The following is a 21,405-nucleotide window of genomic DNA, read 5'->3' as shown; positions in this document are numbered from 1 at the left end:
CTGCTGAGGAAAAAACTGGCAGAACAGAGCCAACAGCAGAGTCGTACATTTTTGAAAGTCAGACTGGAAGTTTTCCAGTTTACAAACAAGCAAGCGTTTCGATGGACTGCATATCAAATCGCAATGTATCGGCACTTTTATTGTTTCATACATTATAGAACTAGACATTCGTTTTAAGGAAGGAGGGCCATAAGAGGTTCTTTATAAAATAAACATGCTTTCAACTTAAAACAAGAACATGAGCTGTACATACAGAGCTTCACAATGCAACGATACAAAGCGGTGTATTTACATCCACTGTAGACGTACGCAATAATGCGCACACTCAACAGGCAAGAAAAAGTACATCTGTAGAAAATATTTTCGTAATAACCCTTGAATCCTGTTTCAGACAGATAAGAAACGTCTGCTAAAAGCAGCTCTCCAGATTAATACAGAATGTTTAGATAGATGTCAATTAATATTGTAAGTGGAAAAGTAATTCGCATAGGTAGAAATGCACTGCTTGTAATCATGGCTGCTTTCACCTCATTGCCGTTAACTGTTAATGCTGGTGGATCTCCAGAGGTACTGAGATCTGCTTAGATCCCTTCATGACTCAGTGGTATACTTTATACCAATACTTCTCTCTTTGATAGGTAAACTTCAGCCTAAAAATAAGGAAAGAGAGGTCACGCAGTACAGCATACTAACAAGCAGTCTGAATTTAATCTGGACTAAAACATAGGGTTTTTTTTTTCTTACATATTAAATTTTCACTATCTTAAGGCAAATTGAGAATTAAACTGATCACAATCACAAAAAAAAAAAATCAATATACTGACAAAAGTAGCAGTACTCATACACACCAAGCAGACAGGGATTTTAAAAACTGCTACGTCTGAGCACCCAATGGACTTCCTGCACTTCCGCTAGCCTGAAAACACACTGCTGTTAGGTGTCGAGTGTTTCCGCTGGACTGCCATGGCTTTCTGCCTTCACTGCTGTAACAATAACACACACGAACAAGGGAACGGTCTGATGCTACTGAAAGCTTTACACCCTTCAACAGTTTTACAGTGGTCCTTCAGTTTTTTTTCCCTTGTAAGAAAGAATACAAGATTGAACAGTTTGGACAGAAATACAGAGGAAAAAGAAAAACATAATGTGATGCACCATGGCAATGCTTTTTTGCACAGCCGGAATAAATTCACCAGCAGTTATAATTTCGATATGCAGGTATGTAAATTAGGAAGATGGGGAAATGTGCTTTCAGAATATACAGGCAGCTCCGGAATTATTGGCATCATTGGTAAAGCTGTGTTTTTGAAAAAGAAAAAAAGGAAAAAAAAAAAAAAAAAAAAAAAAAAAAAAAAAAGAAAGGTCATGTGAAGTGTCTGTGCCCAATCTCACACTGCATTTATAAGAAAAATCTAACCTTTAATCAAAGTGTGTGCGTAGAAGTATGTATGTATGTATGTATATGTGTGTGTGTGTAATATATATATATATATATATATATATATATATAAGCCACACACATATGAATTATAAATAATTAAGTATTTTAAAACAATAAAGGAGGATACAAGTGTATTTTTCCCTGCACGCATGTTGAGAAGGATGGTTAGAATAAAAAATTCACCAAAGATCACACTTGACACCACCTCCATATTAACAAACTGTTTGGAAGGTGTGCCAGAAGAAAGCCTTTTCTTTCATCTATCCTTAAACATAAACATATGCTAGATGTTAAGTGGAACATTGACTGTAATCCAGTTCTGTAGTTAGATGAGACAAAAATAATAGATCTTTATAATAAGGATCTGTGATGCAGTTGCAAAAAAATGCAACTCATTTTTGTGTCATTAGACCACAAAGTTTTAGTAGAGTCTAGTGAACTGCAGGTGCTTATGTTCGTGGTTAGATAAATTTACTTCTAGTGAAGGTTACATTTTTCTCACTTTTCCAGTGCGAGATTAACAAGAAAGATAGTTTTTCACAACCAACTTTGCCAATATCTCTGGAACTGCCTAAGATTACTTTGAAAAAGAGAAAAGTGTAGATTCTTTATAAAAGTAAGTTAATATTGAATCATAATGGTACAGGGAAAACACCAGTATGAAATAAAGTTGTGATTTTTAATCTCATTTTCTCAGTGCCACATGATTTTAGCATCAGCTCACTCCACTTCTACCTACAGACTTCTGCCTCCAGCATGCTGTACACACACCCACCCACACACACACACATACACACACACCCACACGTCTGTACAACAAACGAGTGTTTGAACCAAATACTTTGGAGCAGGTTCAAATGACATTATTAAGAATATTTTAAAAATGACTATGGTCTGTAAAAGGATATACTATTAATCATGTTAGCCATCTTTACTCTCTCACCCTTATTCCAATGACAAAAAAACAACAACAACAAAAAAAAAACAGACAAGTAAATATCATCATATACTTTGGCCCACGTGATGTGTGCAACAAGAAAGTCAGAATTAAATAATAAAAAAAAAGACAATTCCAGAATCCATAACATTGAAATCTGTTTCAGTGGAGGAGCCACTGCGTGATTGGCTGACTTTTCTGTGCACAAACCACCTGTATGTTTTTTCCTCCAGTCCACAGGAGGTGTAGCTGCAAACAACCCGCTTCAGGATACGGCCACAAACATACACTCACACTAGTTTCAGTGCTTGCTCGCCAAACCGGAAGGTAAAACAAAAGAAACGAGTAAAGAAAAAAAGGTAACAAAATGAAGTAGGACTGCAGCTCAGTCGATTTTGACGGCGGCGTATATTTTGCGTATGAACATGTAGGCTGCGTAGAAGCCGATTGTTCCTGTCAGGAGCCAGAAGGATAAAACCATCAGGGCTGTGTAGCCAAAATACAGCAAGGAGGGAATGAACTCCACAATGTCCAGCTGTAAGAGAGGGAGAGATGTTAATTAAAAATCTAATTCATTAAAAACATGTTGCATTTAGTTCAAATTTGACTTCTATTTCTAATATTATTCAAGGCCAGAGCAATAAAAAGAACTAGAAATCTATTTTCTCTTTCTTTAGAACTGAGGCCTTGTAAATACACACATGGCTTTGTTTAAGCAATTAACATTAAACACACACAGAGAGGGAGGGAGGGAAGGGGAGAGAGAGAGAGAGAGAGAGAGAGAGAGAGAGAGAGAGTGAGTCTGTAATTGTCCCTGTGGGTGCATGTTAAATTGCATTACATTCATTGTAGTTATAAATCCTGGCTGCTTAACAAAAAATAAAACTATAAAAAAAATTCTGTTGCATTACTTCTTTGTCTGGTTATTTTACTGTATTTTTTTATTTATTTGGTTGTTCAGCTTCTAAAAAAATAATTGTATGATGTCTAGTCATACTAAATTAGTCTAAGAGAATTACATTACAGTGTTATTAACCTTATTAACGAAGTAGAAAACGGCGTAGATGAGCACGTAAAAGGCAGAACCTCCAGACACTATGAAAGTCCTCCACCACCACCGGTAGTCCTGCAGGGGGAAAAAAGGGACAAATCTCAGCACCATCACTACTGTAAGTATCATCTGACATTTTAAATCTCATTACTTCTGTATGTGGATACGTGGCTAATACTAAGTATTTGAAGTCATGGCAAACTTGCATGCTGATATGATCCAAATGCACAAAATGCAAAAGAAACATGCAAACCACATACAAAAAATAAATAAATAACAACAACTGTGCACTGGTGGTAACGCTGGCAAAATAATGTATCACATCTGGAATAAACAAACATTCAAAAATGGACAGATTAAGGTGTTAGTTTAAGGTGTTAGCTAAAAACCTAATTCACCATACACACCTCTGCACAGAGCTGGAAGTAAACCATGACAATACTGATCTGGGAACAGGACACCACCAAGATGATGAAGACCAGGAAGAGGAAGCCAAACAAATAGTAAAACTGGTTCTCCCAGATAGCCTGGTTGGGAAGAAAACACACCTCATTGTAAAGCGAAATGCCAGACTCACACTGCAGTACACAACTGAAGTAGACAGACCAAATCAGAATGTGTCTTACGGTTGATTTACACCGAATATCATTCTGAAATTTTTTTATGGTCACATTTGTTGTATTACAGATACAATTCCAATTCACACATTTTAAGCCACAAAGTAGTGAAGATTGGACTGAAGGTCACTTTCAAGTAGTGTCTGGGGAGAACTCTAAGTAGGTCTATCTCAACTCAAATCAAAGAAACTCCAAATTCTCTCTAAAGTAGGGGTGTTTGACATTTTCACAGTATGATAACCTTGTTTAAGAATCACAGATTTATGGTATTAATTGACCATTTAAAAACCTTTAAAGTAAAAATTTAACTAAAATATTATTACAAAAGTTTCTTCTTTGCACATCCTTGTACATATAACAAAAACCAAAAAGTATACAAAAAGATCAAATTCTCAAAATGTTATTTCTTGTAAAGATACTTCTGAGACTTTTCCATAAAATCAGTACAATGTCAATATTTATCGTAGTTATAAGATGAAAGAGGTAATGGCTGTAAGGATAACACGTTCTTCTGTGCCGTTGTGTATGAGAAAGGTATTAACATGCTAGGAGTCAGCAGCAGAGGTAGCAATATAAAGTAGCAGATTACACAACCAAAGAACTGACAGTGCAGTCTGTGTCCCCTGAGGAACAGAGTCTACTTTAGTATGATTTAGGGCAAGTCCGAAGGATGGGAGTAGTGGAATTGTTGGGCAATCACAGCCAGGCACAGAAAGGATAAAAATCATTGGAGTAAGGGAATTGATCAGGTGTTTTTTTTAAAAAAAAAAAAAAAAAAAAAAAAAAAAAAAAAAAAAAACAGGGTAAGCAGAAATTCATTTTAATTGGTATTTTAAAAAAATGTGAGGTAACCGTTCAAGCATACACCATGACTAACTATGAAATGGTAACATCCCTAATCTGCACTAACTATGAGGTATGTTGTTAAACTGAACCAACTGCTGTTGAGCAAACATACCAAGAGGATTAACAATAATATATAAGTGTTATATAGAAAGGAATATCTATATAGAAAGGAATAACAATATTATGTAAGTGTTGACAGAAATGCAAAATTCACATAAAAGCAGGTGGATACAAACTGTGCTCATCTGAAAGTCAAACTTACACTGAAGATGAAGAAGAGCTCAATAAACATTGCACCGAATGGGAGAATGCCAGCCATCAGGATCCTACAGAAAAGACAGCAGATAATAGTGTCAATATAACATCAAGCTAGCTAGTGCTTTCGAGCCCTTGGCAATTCAACATAACAAACTGTTTAATGTTACGCATGTTAGCAAGTAACCTCACACAATAAACTTGGGCAATTTAATTTTTAGGCACTGTGTTGGTATAGAAAGGCCAAACCTACCCTACAAACTTGTTCATATACCAGCGCTGCTCTGGAACCTGGCGTGGGATCTGGTTGGTGCGTACCGGGTTGTCGTAGGGCTGTTTGCGGAAGCCGAAGTAGTAGCCCAAATAGACCAGAGGCATTGAGATACCAAACCACATACACAACAGAGCCAGCATTGTGGTGAACGGTACCTGAGACAGGAGCGAAATCTTACTGCCTGTTCCAGCCACATCACATTTTAACGTAAAATGAGTGTGTAAGCATGTGAGGAGATTCAAATTGTACATATACTCACAGCTCCTGAGGAGTGCTCTCCCCAGATAAAACAGTTCAGCACGAAACAGATTCCAAACACTACTGCAGGGTACAGGGTCGCAGTCTATAGGAAGTACAAACACGCACACACACAACATCTGACATAAATTAGCTAGTTTCCCAAGAAGCAGTACAGACCATAACAAGCTATTAAAATGACTACCAGTTTAAAAACAGCTTGTTGGGTTTCTGTAAACAAAAGTCACACCGTGAAGGATGATGCACAATCCAAATGAACAGAGTAACTGATGTATATCAAGTTACAAAGAAATATAATCCCATATGATGCAGGGGTGAACACATCAGTAGACTGGGCACTCACAGCAAACAGTGTCTGCGTTAAGGTGCAAATATACTTTACTTTCGCTACGCATATGCGTGTGCGCAGCAGCTACGTGATCCGCATTGTTCACATACCCGGTTGCATATTTTTGGTACATTTGTAAGATTAAAGGCGATGACCACTAGATGGCACAGCTGAGTCAAACCATCTCTGTCCATCTGTTTCCAAGTTGAACTGCAATGTTTACAGCCTGACAAGCTCCATTTGTCTTTAAAACCTTCTGTGATTGTTGTCATGAGCTGCATCTCAAATCAAAACCCCTCATTGTACATTCAAAAAATATTTACTAATCTAGAGAATCCAGAAGAGTGGTACTCAAAACAGACCTTTTTTTTTTAGGTTTAAGAGGAGACCAATCTTGTGTAACAGCAAGTATAAATCAGCCTTTATTAGCTTTTTAACTGTTTTAACTGTTTCCAAGATCAACAAGTACATTCAACAACCCGAATAAACTCTACTTCCTATTGACTTTGGCAAAACAACAGTTTTCATTTGGTGTGTATGTTTAAACGTAACAGACTTTACTCTGGTGCGATTCAGAATTCCATCAACTGCTGCACTACATACACTATATGGCCAAATGTTTGTGGACACCTGACCATCACACCCATATGTCACAGGTGTCCCCCAAACTGTTGCCACAAAGTTGGAAGCACACAACTGTATACAATAGGGCCTTTTGCACCGCTTTAGTTCCAGAACTAAACTTACAATACTAAAGTACTGGGCGATTTTGCTTGAACTATTTCCCAGTACCATCTAAAGGGTTGCATTTGCACCGACAGTAAGCCGGTCGACAGCGACGTCATTTGTGCACGGCGTTCAACAACGGAAACAAAGAAAAACAACGTAAACAACCGGAGGATGGAGGACGCTGTGATCGGAGCTGTGTTTCTGTTGTGTCTTGTGGGTTTCACAATAATGGACATGGAATGTCGACGTATACGCAAAACGATTGAAAGAACGGTATGTTTACACGGTGTTTTAAATCATGGCGGGTGAGGGCGTTTTCGTACGCGTTTGGCCAATCAACGTCTACTTACGTCACGATAGTACCAGTTGTGCTGGTTAGACCCGACCCTGCTCCGGAGTAGGAGCTAATTTGGTTCTCAAAAAAGGCAGTCCGGTACTAAAATCACATCCAGTTCCGGAGGTGCGAAAACGCCAAAAAGTGGGTAGTTCCACAATTAGTTCAGGTACTATGAAAAGGTTCCCACGGTGCGAAAGGCCCTATTCTCTTTGTATGCTGTAGCATTACAATTTCCCTTCAGTGGAACTCGGGGGACCAAACATGTTCCAGCATGACAGTGCCCCTGTGCAAAAAACAAAATCCATAAAGACATGGTTTGCCAAGGTTGGAGTGGAAGAACTCAAGTGTCCTGCACAAAGCCCTGACTTCAACCCCACTGAACACCTCTGGGATTAATTTCAACCCCGACGACATGCCAGGTCTCCTCGCCAGACATCAGTGGCTGATCTCACTAATGCTCTGGTGGCGGAAAGGGCAAATCCCCCACAGCTACACTCCAAAATCTAGTGAAAACCCTTCCCAGAAGAGCGCAGCTTATTATAACAGCAAAGCGGGGACTAAATCTAAAAAAGCACATATGAGTGTGATGGTCAGGTGTCCACACATTTTTGCCCATATAGTGTATAGCTGATGTGGAACAATGAAGAAACAGCATAAAATGCAGCACAAAGGTGTTATATACTGCCAAAATAAAGATGCAAGTTAGACTCAGTGTATTTATGTCTGATGTGACATAGTGAGTTCTTTCAAGGTTGAGTAAAAAAACTTTATCAGGAGACAATAACGAAACAATGCACGTAACTAGCTCACCATGTTATTGTGTTACATTTGCTACCACTTGGCCTACACAAATAGGTTTCCATGCAACCAAAACCTGGGACGGTGCAGCACACTGAAGCTTCCACTCGCCCAGTGGGCTAGCTAATAAATTTATGATTTGTCTACCCCTGAGATGGGATGAAGGAGGTTGGTTTCATGATGCAATCACTTACCACAATCTTACCATTAGCAGGAGTAACACACTGGGAAAATTTGTTTATGCAAATACATTTTTGCCAGGTGTAGCTATGGAAAGGTTTCTGTATTGTATTAAAGTGCAATTACTCACACAGAAAGCGCCTTTCTTCCATCTGTGACCTTTCAGAGTGCGATATAGTCGGCCAGCGAAGTAGCCTCCAAACACACTGGAGAAACAATTAAAAAAAAAAAAAAAAAACACACACACACACACACACATATTAAAACAGCTAGGGACTGAGATAAAAATCTCAAAAGCATGCTTCACACACAGGCATGTGTACATACACAAGCACACAGCAAACATACACATACATACTTACATACATGAGCTCATCTTACCCCATAAACATAAAGAGGAAGCAGGCAGTGGTCATCAGAGCCCCCCGACTAGATGGAGACAACATGCCTAGCATGGCCACGACTTTATCACACACGCACACACACATATACACACACACACACACACACACACACACACACACACAAAACACCACTGGTCATTAGTGTTTCTCTCACTGGTAGTGTTATTATGATGCTTTACATGGCTCTTCATTCATGTCCTACTCACAGATAACAATGAGGATCATACAAAAGAGCTGAATCCCAGAGCCTAGCAGAGAACTAAGAATCATGGGATACTGAGGTGGGCGGAAAACATCTCCGTGAACGTTCTTCCAGCCAGATTCTTCCATGGTGTCCTCCTGAGAGAGAGTGACATTAAACAGCATCGGTAAACGCGAACCGAGAAGAAGACTTTAAGGCAAGAACAGAGGCAGACATGATTCTCTTACAATGTCGTCCTCTCTGTTGTAGTTCGCTATGTCTTTCCTCAAGGTCCTGATGATTATCATACTCAGGATGCCTGTAAACATGTAAACGCAGTCACTGATGAACACATGAGCTTGTGTAACAGGAAAATCTGGTCTAGTGGCATTCTAGATTATTATTTCTTTTTATTATTGCTAGCCCTTCTGTAAGTAGTGTCTGTGGATGTGCTGCATTAGAAGTAGAACTAGCAGAAGGTGATTCTGAAGCAACTTTTGCTGGGTTTCTAAGTGCCAGGAAAACAACACTGAAACAATTACGCATACCTCTTTGTGTCAGAATAGAGTCAATGTCACCCAGCTGTATTAATTTAAAGGAATGCTCCAGCAAAGTAATCTCTATATTCAGCATCTGTGGGTGACCACCATAAGAATTTCATCTACTTAAATGGAAGTCTAAAGAAAATGCACAATGTGGTCATGAATTCATGTTATTCGTGTAAATTAAGCTCCAAATCTGCACATTTAATCCTTTCAGAGACGGGACTACGCTCTTTGAAAGAAAGAAGTTGTGGTTATAGCTGCATAAGTATGGTCACGCACGGATCACGAAACCTTACAGAACATGTAAGTAATCAGATTGACCTTTTACTATATTGATAGTATTGATAATTAAACAAATGCTGCTTTAATTTGTTTGTACTTGTGGTTGTTCCTTTACACTATTCTAAGACCTCACTTCACCCACACATACACTAAATGTGAATGTGCCAGTTGTAGTTGTGATACTGTACTTCCGCACTGTGTGTATGTGTAAATGTATGTAATGCAAGTAATTAAGTGTATTTATTCTGTGTATTTAATGCATAAAGTAGTACATTTTCTCAAGGCGATCATTAAAGTGCCTCTATCTATCTTCCTTTAGGACTCTACCTTTTAAATTCTCGCCGTATAGATCTTGTTTAAACACAACATTTATTGACTGCTTCAGCAACTGTCCTTAGACTTCTATTAGAGAGCGTTTCAAGTTGACAGATTTTTGGTCTCAGTATAGGAAACCATTATTGACAGAAAGGTTGAAAAAGCTGGAGTATTCCTTTGATATACTTGCTAACAGCACTTGTACTGCCACAATGAATATAAAAGGGATGAGAGTGTTGCTAAATGGAAGGCAAAGATGTCTGTTACCCCGGGTTTTGGACTTTGCTGTAAAATTCCAAATGTTAAAATCCCCCAGGGAAATTCGTACAGAGCTAGGACTATCCCCCATATTCATAACACACATGCTGATGCAAAAATAGAGAGGTATAATGCTGCATTATGATCTATGAAGACATGGAATGCTTCTATGCTACAAAATGGTAATAATAATAATAATAATAATAATAATAATAGTAGTGCTCATTAGGTCATGCGTTAATGAAAGCTGACAACCAATTTCCGTTCACACAAGAAAAAAAAAAAAAAAGAAAAAAAAAAAAGTTGGTTAGGATCATCTTGTGAGTTCCAGTTTTACATAAACTAAATTATTTGTACCTGATAAGAAGAAAACCACCACCACCGAGTTGACTATGGAGAACCAGTGAATCTGTACATCACTCATAGTGAGGTACGTGTCCCAGCGAGACGCCCACTTCACCTGACTCTCCTACACACCGGCAGAGGCAGAGACAGAGACATTAGGAACGTACAGGACACATGGACATTCTGCTAAAAAGGTGGCCGATGTCTCACCTCCCAGTGCACAGAGTAGGTGAAGAGCACACTGTTTTCTTTGGATGGATCAATCTCCTGAGGAGCAGAACCACTCGCCTCCGGTAAGGTGCATGCACCATTCGATTCAGCTTTCAGGTCTAAGAGAGATTTAGATTTTAGATTTTACACATTAGTCAGTTCATCAGGCTGAGTGAAAGAGTGTAGACATGAGAGAGAGAGAGAGAGAGAGAGAGAGAGAGAGAGAGAGAGGGAGAGAGAGAAAAGAGAGAGGGAATAAATGAAAATAAAAGCACATTTATGCACACTTGTTTTAAAAGGCATGAATTATAAGTGATGGTAGCAACCAGCATCACCTCTTTTCCTTCACTTGCCGTTTTATAAGAGAATAATCTATCTTAAATTCTCAACTATGATCCTGGTTAGGGGTGCCCAATACAACAAAAACGACCATGATATTTTCAAATATTGACAAGAATATATGACTATATTCCACAATTTATATGGAAACAGTAATCTGGAAAAACCCACCCTGATAGACTTCATTACAAATTTTGAATTTCCTCTTTGAACAGTAAATTGCAATGAAACAAATCATTGATTGAAAAAAAATAAAATAAATAATAGTGATCAATGAACCAGTTCTGTGCCCCAAAGTGTCGGTGTGCATCGGGACTGGCATCCTCGCAGGACACAACAACAACAACAACCAAAAAAAAAAGTTGCGACACTGGGCATTTTTAATTCCTTGTTAGCGGGAGCTTCAGATATGAAGCTTGTAGGACAAAGGAAGACCATGTTTATTAACATGAGGCTGTGTATGCTGCTTGTGTGGCACTGTGTGATGCATTTACTGCTTTCATTCATTCATCACATCTATACCCCAAACATTTTTAATGTTTAATGTTCCATTAAAAGGTCCATAAAAAAACTCAAAAATTAAATCCACATAATCAAGAACACCATTTTCAAGTCCTTGCCTTCCTTTTCGTCGCCACAAGGATGTAAGAACCCTACAGCTGTTCTGTTTTACCCCTTGGAGGATGAATGTGATGCCTGATTTATGCTTGATTACTTTGCACAGGTAAGGAAAGCACACGGTTAAAAATGAAAATCATAGTCTCTGCAGCCAGGGGCTACCTTTTTAATCATGGAGGTTGTGAGGCTCTTGTTTGTGCAGAGAACACAAAACAGTCTTAAAATAGTCACTCCCAAACCCCGACTCCTTGCCCTTATGCGAAACCAGTTTTAGAGAAAATACAGGAGTTGCTTTTGCAGTTTCACTCATCCATGGACATGGTATTTGGAAATTTATACCGTTGACACAATACTACCAGTATACAACCCACCACTAATGCTAAGTTTCATTATGCCTCACATTCCTCCAGGATATTGAAAGCAGCTCGAATGACTGTTATTTGTTAGCCTGTTTGAGTGAAGGCATTACCTTCTAGCTTGACGCTCTGTGGAACAACTTCAAAGCGTACAACACGGTAATTATGCTCCTCTTCCTCCTCCACCTTCTCTTTGTGGTAGTACAGAATGAAGGACAGGTGGTTGTGCAAATAGAACTGCAAAAACCAGAAAACATGTTAATTTACTAAATGTTACAAGGCCACAGAGGTACCACAACCACAACACACACCGCCAATACCTTAGTACACCATCACAACTGTAGCACTCCAAGCAAGGGTTTGTTTTGCTTCAACAAGACAATTAAAGATTATAGCTTTGTTGTTTCCAATTCCCAAATCATATCATCAAGCTCTTACTAAAGGCCCTCCATGGTAGGAAACCGATATAAGGCCTAAACCTTATATACGTTAATGTTTCTCAGAATAACAGTTTAACTAGAAACACACACATAGGGGAAACAGCTAGCACGAGTCAAACAGGTTTGTGTTTCGCAAATGTCATGATTGGGCCTTAATGGAAAGCAGAACATTTGGCATAATAAAGTGACAAACACTTAGTCAATTCACTTTAGTATGCATTTGGGAGGAACTCCTTACATACGAACAAGGCACTTGGGAAATGAACAAGTAGTTTTAGGCAAATACTTTTCAGACCAGCTCTACTGAAGCTCTATTGAACACACAAGAAGGGCAGAGCAGCATACTATATATATTGCACTCTCACCAAATATTTGGTGATTCCACCCTGAGTGTACAGGATGTAAACATCCTGTATTTTTTTTAAAATGTTCTAATATATGAAGCTTTGAAAATTACAGATTTCCTGACCTGAAATATGTTTCTCTTTTTTATGTATTTCAAACAGAAGTAAAGTTATATTCATATATTATGAATTTGGATTATATCCAGAATTAAAAATGGGAGAAACTTGCATTTAAAGATTAAAGATACCAACATGCTGATTGTCTAAAAGCAACTACTATTAATTGGTTTCATTTGCATTTAACTCAATATGTATTAAAGAAGATATACAAATTATAATAATGACCATGAAAATTAGGTCCATTTTATATCAGGGTTTATTCATAGCCTACAGAGAGACAGGCTATTCACAAGTCCCACTGATCCAACCGACATCTATTTATAGAAAAACAGCATTAGTAACACCAAACAATTATAAATCTGTGACCATTTTGATCATCAGCATAATTGACATCAGTTTCTTTCTTATCACCTGAAGTAGTTTACATAATTTTGTTATTTAAACACATCATCTCTTGATGCTCGAGTAATCACTGTTTGCTCTTACATGGGTGGAGAAATAATCACTGTTTATTCAGTGAGTTCCCATTTGGTGGCTGAGTTTAACATATTTTTATTAGGTCATTTAAACACATTACAACTTTGTTCTCTGTCATCTGTACAGAGTATGTAAGATAAAATTTCCCTGTTCATCTGGATGTCGAACTGTAAAATGTTTAGTGATTTCATGCACAGCAACTGAGAAGCTCTATTTCTCTTTAAAACATTCCACTGTCGTCATGATTGTTGTCATGAGCTGTGTCTCAAACTGAAAACTCTAACCTTACACTGAAAGTATTTACTAATCTAGAAAATCCAGAAGAGTGGTCTACAAAACAGACATTTTGGCAAGACTGAAGCTTCCATGAGAGGTTTTTAAATTCAAACACTAACTGAAATAGGAAAAGCGGTTAGTGTTATTACTCAATAACGGCCTACATAGTACATATGTATGCAATTTTTTGACACAGTTCCTATTTGTTTAGTCAGTTCCACATAATAAGCACATGCAATATTTCTGAGAATTATTTTCTGAAGAAGCAGACAAGCGACGCTCCAAACGACAGGATATGTGCAATATGTTACTAGCAGAAAAACTCAATTTTGGCAAAAATCTGATTTTTAGTCACGTTTGACTGTTTGCCAGAATTCAGCCACAATAACATCCGAAAGGTTTTCCCAGACCATCACATAGATATGATTAAGTGACAGAGGTAGAAAGTGCACTTACCTTGTTACCGTCAGTGAAGCCCATTCTGTAGCCATGTTCAAACTGGACATCTTTCACTACGTCTTTCTTCTGTTCCTCATCGGTCCCTGCCTCTCTGTTTGGGTAAAACTCCAGCCTGGTAGCCACTGGAAGATTGTCTGCAATTCTGTCAAAACACATGACCCAGTCAGAGATATTGCATTTAACATAATGGAAAACACCTAAAATGCTGGCAATAGTTAGGAAATGCTATTTATCATTTTTTGGACACCGACAATTGTGTCTGCAAGAAATGGAATTCTTATCGTTCTTCAAAACAGAGAATGCAAGGAACTGTATAGAGTTAAAAGATCCACTGTCAAGAAAGACTTCATCATTTATTCAAAGTAATAGACAATTGGACTCCATTATTATATTAATTTAAATATATACTTTAATATCCTATTCTCAGGCTGTTCTCAGCTTATTTTTCTCTGATATGTATCCAAGTGTTTCCCCAAAAAAGAGAAAACGGCTAGAAGGCACGAATTATCCTACTGAAGTGTTTTGTAATAACATTGTACAGTGCAGTAATCTATAACACAGTTACTATTCCATATTTTCCTGAAAGATGATACATTGCCTACCCTTCACTGCTGTAAGACTTAATAGGCATAAAATAAAAAGAATCATAAAATGTAATTCCATTATCATATTTTCATGCTTTTAAGCAATAGAATAAAAAATTTGGGTTGATATTACAGTTGCATAGTTTTTACATTCAATTATATTCAGTTTTAAAAATTCTACACAAGAATCCCCAAACAGTGCATATTTTGCTGGCGAGTTTAATAACTTCGATAACTAGCTAATATTCCTTCTCTGTATTGTGCTGGCTATGCTGCGCCATCACAAATAAGTTAACCTAAATAGTTAAAAATGGCAACACAAATCTACGCAAACAGCAACCGTCATGCAGCAAGACACTGAGCAAGTCCAGTGACCTTTTTTCTGTTATAACACCATACACATTACGGACTCTCTTGACACAATCACTGGCGGATGGGAATGGGGTCAATGTTATTTATTTGCCATGAGAAGCTATACAGAGGTGTGTTATTCAAACCGCTTTGAATAACTGCTCAGCAGACAAAATAAGTGTCTATTAATTCCTGAGAGCTGATCACAACATTATGAATTCTGTTGTATTTGTGCCCGCAACAAAACTTAATAGCAGTCATTGGCTATGCTGTCTCTCTTGCTTCTTTGCTTTGGCTCTATATGTATTGAAATGTAAGGTGATGGTGCGTTGAACCAAAAGAAAAGTTTTAAAGCTCACTGAAGCATTATAACAGCCGCCGCTTTAATAAGGCCTCCATTTAAACCCAGTGAGCGAAAAGTCTGTTTGATCTTATACACTGATAATGCGTGTTTAAAATATCCCAACGGTCCAGTACATATAATTTGCATGATATGTTTAATCACTAATAGTGAGAGAGTACCGAAACGAAGCTACATGCTCAATGAATGAATGAAGGAATGAACTACAAAATTAAATGAAAGATTAGGGCTCCATTTTAGGAAGGATTCATTTTTGCTCATTGGTATGAGACATAGTTTGGTGTTAAATGTGTCTGAAGGAGTTTTACTTGACACTTTATACTGAAAGTGCCTTAAAGAGTTGGGAATCCATGGCTACATGCACAGCAGTTTTATAACTAGAAATAGGATTTTTGTCTACATCCTACAAAACTCACACCACTACCTGACCTCTACCTGAAAACTACTCATGCCCTCAGTGCCAGCTGATGTTGCAGTGAGTCCCTCATGCCTAAGGCTAAACCACAACTTAATTGTACAATATGTTCCAATAGTAAAAGAGATTAAAAGAGATAAGACAGTGTAAGATGATGTTTTGTTACATTTTTCATTCATGAAATTGGCTGGAGTTGCACCTTTAAAAGCAGGAACCACTAGCGCATGTTAACCTAGGATCAGATTCATATAACTTTGTGAGGTAGCTTCTATATAATTTTATACCATAGTCCTTTTGAATTCTTAAATCTGATTGGTCAGAAGGTTTGTCTGGTTTCCCTGTAACAAAAAAAAGGTGCTTTTTTTGGCGTATTAACATCAAGTATGAGGGAAAAAAAACATTAGATGTAACTATAAACGATTGAAAAGTACCAACTGTCATTCACTGATAAACTAAAAATTGCAGTTGTTGGCAAATTGCTGTAGTATAAGTGGAATGAAATACTTAAAAGTGAGCTTGTATTGGAAAATAACCAACCCTGCTTCGCACTGGGTCACGGATTAGTATATTTTCCTTTTCTGGAAGTGAGTGTCTCACACTATACTGTCACTCTTTTCCTTTAACTGCATGCCCAATCATGTTTTGACAACTTATAAAATAATGAGCTCATGCTTTTATACTTTGGACCCTGTTAAAGGAGCATTAGGTAAAATTTCTGAGAAATAGGTAACGGTTAATCACTAATGATTAATTGGGTGAAGTTGAATACTCTTTGAATATTTTTTTGACTCACTGTGCCTGCACACATTTCCACCCATGCACACAAAGCTCCGCCCCCAAAACATATGGTGGTTCAACTAGAATTAGCTTGCTGACTAGTTACCATGGCATGACTGTCATGGCACCGCTTTCAAGCACACTCAGACATTCAGCTGCTTGAAAGCCAAGTTACAAATCCATAAACATGCAATTTCTCCTCATAACCATTTATGAGGATGTGAAAGGCATTGTGGGTGTGTCTATACAATGACTGACAAGTCGAAATACAGTCCAAATACAAACAAACATTCCGGACAGGAAGGCAGGTTTCCAAACTGGTTTTTTTTCAGTTATGTAATACAGAAAAATATTGACCATTGCAACGTTAAGGTATAGAAAATGTTATAGTCTTCTCAGATGAGTTAAACCTATTGATTAGTGGGTAAACCTGATTTTTTCCAGCTTAGGGGACTTCGCAAGCTAAAAACTTTTCTCACATTCAAAGACCTTGAGACTGTCATCCATGCTTATATTTCATCAAGGCTTGATTATTGCCCTGTATGCTGGAATTAGCCAGTCTTCACTCTCGCACTTCCAACTTGTATATAATGCTGCAGCTCGCTGTTTGACTGGGACCAGAAATAGAGAACACAGATCACTCATCTTAGCCTCACTCCACTGGTAACCAGCGAACTATAGAATTGACTTTAAGATTTTACTGTTTGTTTTTAAAGCCTTGCATGGACTCATCCCCATATATATTTCAGATCTCCTCTGCCTTCGCTCTTCCCAGCGAACTTTAAGAACTTCTTGGTCAGCACTCGTGTTGTTTTACTATATAAATGAATTTGACTTGAATTGACTAAACCTATCAGTGGGAGAGGTGACTAAATGATAGTAGAGTAACTTACAGGTGAACATAGTACTCCTCTTGGATGCGCTCGGCGATCAGCTTGCTGTCGGCCACGCTGAGTTTAGTGGGCTGCCCTGGTTTCGCACAGGCCAGTTCACACTTCTTATCCTGGTTCATCTGCACCTGGTATGGTGTGTTTACGATACGATCGCCTCGCAGAACCTCGCCTGATCGCCCATCATCAACATCATCATCGTCCCAACAAGAGAAGCAAAAAAAGCTGAATTCATTAGCGGCGATCCAGTTGTGGAGCATGTTCATTACGAACACTCACACATTTCTGATTTTTTTCCCCATAACTTACCCAGGTTCTCTGCTTTATACACAATGCTTATGGGTCGACAGAAGGGAAGTGAGTAGTACTCATAGGGCAGCTGAGTCCTGGAACTGGTGAGCTTTACTGCCTACACATGACAAAACAGGGGTACATTATTATTAATTACACTATATGCAGGTTCACATCTATGGAGCAGCCACAGGAAAGATCTGCAGCACAAAAACCTTTAAAACTCTGAAAAAGTTATTTTCAAAGTAGGGCTGCATAATATAGACAAAATACTAGGCTATGTGATATACCGTGGTGAACTGCTGATATGACATAAATACATCTATTTGTGTTTATTTTTCCCAAAATTGTGAGGTGCGCTGGGAAATCACGTGGCTGAATTATGGAAAACACCCAAAAATGACGAAATATCTGGACTTGACCAAAATTTGGGTTTTCTGCCATTAATGTAGTTTGACACCTGACAAATTGACATAGAAATGTTTTTATTTATGTTTTATTTCTAACTTTGCTTTGGGTGTCTGCCTAGAAAGATCATGCTGGATAAGATGCCAGTTTGCCAAACACAACAGTAAATGCAGTCTGCCTTAAAAAGTCTAACTTTCTATTGGTGTGTGCTTTTTTTACACAAGAAATGTCAAGCTTTGATTAAGCTGTCAGTTACATGTAATAGTCAAACAGACATGAGCCTACACAATTCAGCTTGCAATCAGATATCGGTTATCAAAATGATCGTGATGCACCTGAGCTGTCAAACTGTTCGAGAAAAGTGCTTATATACTCAGTATAGTCGGCAGAGGACAACATTTTAAAATGTTTAATTGTCCTAATAGAAAGAAATTTCGTCAACAGAACAGAACTGACTGAATTAATCAGTGATTATTTTACCAGTAATTTAACGCTAAGAGTGACTTTTACCTCAAGTGACAAAACATAGAGTGATGTGGATGATGCTGATAATCAAAGGGATATCTCAGTTCCCAAGGTAAACTTATTATTTTTCCAAATTTGGCAGTAATGTTTTTTCTGTAAGTATATTAGGCTAGAAATGTAGAAGTAGACATGGTATCTTTCAGGAACATTGGCACGAAATCTTTAAGTGCAGTTTTCTCCCTTCTCACTTTTGGGTGATGTTAATATGCTAGAACTTTACTTCTAGTTGAGATACATGTAAAAGAGAAACATATAGTAAATGTCAAATTGTGATCATGTGAAGGGTTTTCCTAGGCTCTCACATGGTTATTTCTGTTTGTTGGACCAAATTATACAGAGAACAATCATACCAGAGACTTTTAGTTATTTGCTTTTCCGACACGGCTCATTTAGAGCCTTTTGCGTAGTCAGTACTAATATTGGCACAATGAGTAACTAAGAATACAATGCAGCCCAGTTTAGAAGTAAAAAGATCTGTAGTCTTATTGCCTAAAACAAACTGTAGTAAGATTCATTTTGCAAAGCTGAACAGGCAGCCATCCACACCTTGATCTCAACAGGGTCATTCTGATGGAAATCAATAGGTGCAACGCCAGGCACATAGAACGGCTTGACCAAAGGCAGTAGAGACAGGAGCAGCAGCACGACCGATGACTCCTGAAGAACAAACACAAAACCACACCCAAAATGAAGCTGATCATAAGCACTGCATTATTCATCAGAAACATATTTATATTTATACACTAATGAGAATCCTAACTGAGAGGGGGATTATAACACTGAGCAACACACACCAGTTTTAATCTATCCTTTTAGCACCGATTAACTCCAAACTGACAAAGTAGCAACATTAAACCTTCATACAAAGGCAGATTCGACTTCTGAAACCTCATCACTAAAGGATTCCTTTGGTGAAAAATTCCAGAGCTTTTCAAGTTTTTTAAGACAGATTTCTTACAATTGTCAAACCTCAGTTTTCTTGCTTTTTTTTAAAAAGATTTTTTAACTCCACTTGACTACATCAGTACAGAGAATAAAGGAAAATGTAAAGATGGCAGATTTTTAACCTTAGTGTCTTGAGTCTATGTGGAATATTCAATCACGATTCAGGAATTTCAGTACTTTTTACAGCTCTGGAAGTGAGTGCCTATTAATTCTATACATTTCTATATCTGAACAAGAATCTGCTTGAAATCCGTCATTAGCTAGGGACATATAAGCAATTACATAAAAGTGTTAAAAAGCCAGAGAGCATTCCTACGGAGCAGGAAAAATTTAAAAACAGTTGTGACTATGAGTCGAGGTTTAGTGACAGTTCTTCCAGATTGATCGATCCTTGAAGCCACAGCTGAGGCTGTTGAAAGCCAGGATCGAGTGATTAAACAGGTGGAATCAGGTGTGGATCCTGCTGGATTGGAATGAAAACCTGCGCCCACACTGGCCCTTTGTGGATAAGACTGGACATCCCTGTATTCGACTAATGGCATTGCTTGTATATATCTCACCAAGATTATGTTTACTGTATTTTTTTAACAACAGTTGAATAGTTTTTATATCATATTTTATGCCATGTTGTTATTTTGTTCCAATACTGCACAATTCTGTACAAATACCTCACACAAGTCTATACAGTATCTGTATATAATGATATCTATGACTATGACAACTCTTTAATGTTGTTTTTTAATATCTACTGCAGCAAACTATGAAAAGCTTGTGCATATCACAGTAAAGTTCTTAAATCCTCAATCTCGTGCCTCTTGTCACTGTAAATCCAACAGAGAATCAGTTTTCATTCACTCTGTGTCTTAACTCCCAAACCAGTTTAGACTAGTGAGTTGAATTACAATGCACACTAAGGGCAAAAGATTGTCAGGAATTGTCAAGTCTCAGTCTGCATCCCATCATATCACCTGAGTTGAGTGATAAGCAAATCTATCATTATTTGAGCTATTCTGGCAATGACAAGAGTTACAGCGACTGTAAAACTGTGGGTCATTTCCAGAAACCATTTCATAATCGTTCAGCACATCGGTAAGACATCTTGGCTAGGTACACTTTACAAATCAAATGATTGCTATTTGCTTTAGCTAGCTAGTCTACAGGAATAAGACGCTAACTAGCTAATGATCTAGCTTGCTAAGCAGCTAGCTAAATCCCGCGGCTGATTCGAAGAGCAAGAAACATTCAAAATGTATAAAACAACTCCGTGTTGTAGTTATTCTAAAATACAACGCGCCCGAATTAACACAGACGAGTATTATTTTTTCAAAACATAGAGTTGTCGTTTCAACTCACCATCACGGCCGCCATCTTGAATACACGTGTCATTCGTGACATCACCGGAAACTCGTAAGTACGAAAGCATGACGTCTTCGGCTAACTCTGCACTGACAGGATTTTTAGTTTCTTTCTTTTTGCTCGCTATTTCACTTTGTTTGTAAAAGCAGTTGTGTGCTAGTAAAACGCGTATTTCAAAGTATAAATGTTGTTAGCAGAGGTTTTAATGCTCAAACTTGCTTTCTTGCTTCCAGTGCCTTATTAAATTTACATGTAGGCTTAGCATTGATTAGATGCATTAATAATGATGTCAGTGGAAGGTCCTCACTTGGATAGTAAGACAAAGGTGTGTGTGTGTGTGTGTGTGTGTGTGTGTGTGTGTAAACTGTTTGAAACTTTTTGAAAGTTTTGTTGCAGACTGTAGACATTAAACAAACTATGTGACACAGCACAGTAATTAGTATACAGTATGTTACTAGGCTTTACACTAAGAACAAGTACAT

At 37.9% G+C, this 21,405-nt stretch overlaps 1 protein-coding gene across 1 annotated transcript; it reads right to left on the bottom strand.

The window, feature by feature from the left end:
• Positions 1-113: 113 nt before the first annotated feature.
• Positions 114-21,011, bottom strand: tm9sf4 (transmembrane 9 superfamily protein member 4). The gene is made up of 18 exons (XM_026920425.3): positions 20,921-21,011; positions 19,169-19,279; positions 17,708-17,807; positions 17,402-17,570; positions 14,018-14,162; positions 12,018-12,141; positions 10,592-10,710; positions 10,394-10,505; positions 8,885-8,955; positions 8,662-8,794; positions 8,433-8,514; positions 8,182-8,257; positions 5,681-5,764; positions 5,401-5,576; positions 5,155-5,218; positions 3,837-3,956; positions 3,415-3,504; positions 114-2,913 (listed from the first exon to the last, which is right to left on the bottom strand). Exons 1-18 carry the CDS (start codon positions 20,960-20,962, stop codon positions 2,764-2,766), a joined length of 1,968 nt encoding a protein of 655 aa, XP_026776226.3. The 5' UTR covers positions 20,963-21,011; the 3' UTR covers positions 114-2,763.
• Between the last annotated feature and the right edge of the window lie 394 nt (positions 21,012-21,405).

The sequence above is a fragment of the Pangasianodon hypophthalmus genome, chromosome 16, assembly GCF_027358585.1.
Source record: "Pangasianodon hypophthalmus isolate fPanHyp1 chromosome 16, fPanHyp1.pri, whole genome shotgun sequence".
NCBI classification, from domain to species: domain Eukaryota; kingdom Metazoa; phylum Chordata; class Actinopteri; order Siluriformes; family Pangasiidae; genus Pangasianodon; species Pangasianodon hypophthalmus.
Note: the sequence above shows the minus strand (reverse complement) of the source record. Positions and strands in the feature narration are given on the sequence as shown.